At 35.5% G+C, this 3,176-nt stretch overlaps 1 protein-coding gene across 1 annotated transcript; it reads right to left on the bottom strand.

Moving 5' to 3' along the window:
• Window positions 1-1,169: 1,169 nt before the first annotated feature.
• On the bottom strand, window positions 1,170-2,274 carry LOC111916584 (zinc finger protein 8). Its single transcript, XM_023912244.3, has one exon. The coding sequence runs from the start codon at window positions 2,115-2,117 to the stop codon at window positions 1,407-1,409; it is 711 nt and encodes a 236-aa protein (XP_023768012.1). The 5' UTR covers window positions 2,118-2,274; the 3' UTR covers window positions 1,170-1,406.
• Window positions 2,275-3,176: the final 902 nt, after the last annotated feature.

A 3,176-nucleotide genomic window follows, 5' to 3' on the forward strand; every position in this document is an offset into this window, starting at 1 on the left:
GGTATCAGTTGAATGGTTTAGGATCAAAATGATGTTTCTCAGTTCAAATTTGTAGTAAGAGGTCCTCATGATTGTGTTTCAGAATGGTTCTACCTGCATGGAGATCAGGCAAGTTATTGGGTTTCATAATTATAGCAACAAGGTGTGGGTTCGTCAGATAAAGGGTCAGTGATTTGTTCATCATTAGGAGGTTTTGGTCAGAGCGTTTGGTTTTCTAGGAGGGTAGTAAAGAGTGATTTTGAAGACGAAATCTAATTAAAGTAGGGAGATTTGTAACACCCTGTTCCGAATCATTTCCTAATTCGGGGCCGTGACCCGAAGATCGGTTATCACAAGGCCTTAGGGCCTTTAGGAAAGAGAGAATCAAACCCCTTTGGGTGTGGAAATGTAGATTGGATAATCCGGTAGTTCAGTTTGTGTTTTGAGCCCAAGGGTATATCAGTTAAGTGACAGTTCTGGTCTTGCTACATAGAGAAATTGAGCAGTTAGGTAACTTGTTAAGGGGGTGGTGTTTGCATTTGGTTGTGGCATTAGGACAGATTGCGGTGATGATGACCTGTTATAGGCAATGCTAACATATTATAGAAGGTAAAAAAAGAAAAATGACTAATACAAACATGTCTTCCCAACTATTACACATTAATATTTCAAAAATTATCACAGAAACAAAACCAAATAAAACTTAGCGAATTTATTAAAAATTTTGTAGTAATAAAACTAACAAAATATCACCAAACTTAAGAACTTTTATTTAAATAAATCTAAACAAATTTTCAAAAGTTTTTTCACATAATAAAAAATTCTGAAAAAACTACTACTGGTATCTTCTTAGCACATGGTCCCCACCAACTTAGCACGTTTGTACAATAGTCCTCTATTTATTTTTTATTTTTAATCTGCCACCTAATTTTTCAGACATCATATTACCTCCAGTCACAATAATATATGTTTAAACGTATACCGTTCCATTATATCTCTAGAATTAGAATGAACATTTAATTAATAGGATAATCTTACAAAATTACGGTATTACATTATATGTTGCTAAAAGATGTTCGTCTCGCTTTTTATCGATTTGTTTATAAGTTTGTTCGTCCAAAACCTTTACAAACTAAGTAATTATTGAGCTTTCCTTGGTATTTCATAAAGTTCAGATATAAGAAAACTAGTAATTTGACAATTTAACATTATCGTGCTATAATTATTTATGTACACAAGTCAATGCGCTACCTTTTAATTATTGGATCTTGTCACAGACATAACTCATAACATAATTACTAACAGTTCTCGGTCATAATATGAATGCATTAATAAACAAACGAATCCCATGATCTAGCTAGTGCATGTACTGATCTTGCAATGAGGAAAACATATCCTCAAAAAGATTAAAAAATAATACTACAATACTAAAGATGCAAATCCAAACTAACTTGATCATGAATGTTTTGCTGCAATTCATGCATGTATAGGTTCCCAGACCTCGATCCGGTGTCTGAGGAATTCAACAAGCTGCCGTGATTAAATGTAGTTGAGTTGTGCACCACCATGGGAAATCTCCACAACGCCAATGGCCTGCCGTTGATGGGTGTTTGATGGGAAGTGTAAGAAGTTTTTCCTCCATAAAACCTTAAATTATTGCTATAGTCGATGATGTTTTTTATAGTGGATTGATGGCGATAGGGTGGTGAGGTGGTGGTGGTGGTGGTGGTGAGGTTGTGATTGTGGTTGTTAATGGCATTATGCAGTTGTGGCTTGGAGGAGCTACGGTGGATCGAGAAGGGTAGGATATGTGGACGCTTGGCCTGTAATCTTTCCCTTCTGTGTGCGTTTTGATGGCCTCCAAGGGCTTGAGATGTAGGGAAGTTCCTGCAACAATAATTGCATTCAAATTTCCTGCAACTTTCTCCGTTTTCTTTGGTTTCATTCTGGATAAAGGTGGTGGTACTTTTCGCTGAACTAGACTCGTCGGTGATAACGGTGGCCAGATCACCGCCACCAAATTCTTTCCCGAACAGCCTAATTGAATTCTCTTTGGGTGGCAAGTGAGGGGAAAAGGGAAGTCGAGAGAAAGATTCTTCGTTCAAGAAATCATGAGTTTGTGTTTTCAACCTTTCCATTTGAATGCTGGAGGTGGTGGTTGGTGGTGGTTTATGGTGGAGGTGACGACGGCGATGAGATATCAAATCGAGCAGTGAGTGGACCTTAGTTTATATGTGGTGCTGGGCACTATATAAAAGAAATCTAAGTCGTTGAGGAGTCAACATTAATTCATTGGCGAGTCTTAAATTTACATAAATATAGCATATGAAATGAAACTAAAATAAATCTCTATAATATTTTCTGTTTTCTTATTTAAACATTTTTCAGACTTTAATAGTCATTGTTTTTTTTTTCAGAATTTAATCGTTGTTTGTTTGTTTATTTGTTTATTTTTTTTTTCAGAATTTAATCGTCTTTTGTTTTGTGATTTAAGGAATTAATGAATTTAATATCTTATTTGATAAGTCGTTAGGTTTGTTTGTTTAAAATTTATTTAAACATGGATATACTTATTTAATGAATTTGACGGTTTAGGCAGAATCTTGAAGAATCATATTTCAGGTTATATTTATTAAGGCACCGTGTCAATGTTTATATAGTAAACTTGCGTGGGGAATAAATAACAAAATGATAACAACTAGGAAACCAAAAAAAAGCGACCTAGTCTACATCTACTAGGAAGTTTATAGATAAGCAAGTCCAACACTCCCGTGAGCTCGAATGACAAGCTTGCCACATAAAAACTGGAATCGTTCCATCCCAAATGGTTTAATGAAAATGTCAACAATTTGATATTTATTACTAATGTAGCAGAGCTTGATCTAACCATACTCTACTTGCTAGTGTACAAAGTAAAATCCATCTCAACACGTTTTGTGTGTTCGTGAAAGATTGGGTTATTGGCAATGTGACAAGCCACTTTGTTGTCATAATGAAACCGTGTTGTCCTAACTAAGGTGCATCCATATCAGAAAGCAACCACGCATCTGAGCCATAAGAGTTCACTAAAAGTAGTAGCGATGGCCTTATACTCAGCTTTACCAAACGATCTTGAGACCACATATTGTTTCTTGGTTTTCCAAGATATTGGGACTCCATCCAATGTAATAAAATATCTGGTTTTAGATGTCGAGTAA

Source organism: Lactuca sativa, chromosome 1, assembly GCF_002870075.4.
Source record: "Lactuca sativa cultivar Salinas chromosome 1, Lsat_Salinas_v11, whole genome shotgun sequence".
In the NCBI taxonomy this organism is placed as follows: Eukaryota; Viridiplantae; Streptophyta; class Magnoliopsida; order Asterales; family Asteraceae; genus Lactuca; species Lactuca sativa.

What these genes read in the sequence shown, in the direction of transcription:
- LOC111916584 (XM_023912244.3), bottom strand. Translation starts at nt 2,117, where the DNA reads ATGGAAAGGTTGAAAACACAAACTCATGATTTCTTGAACGAAGAATCT.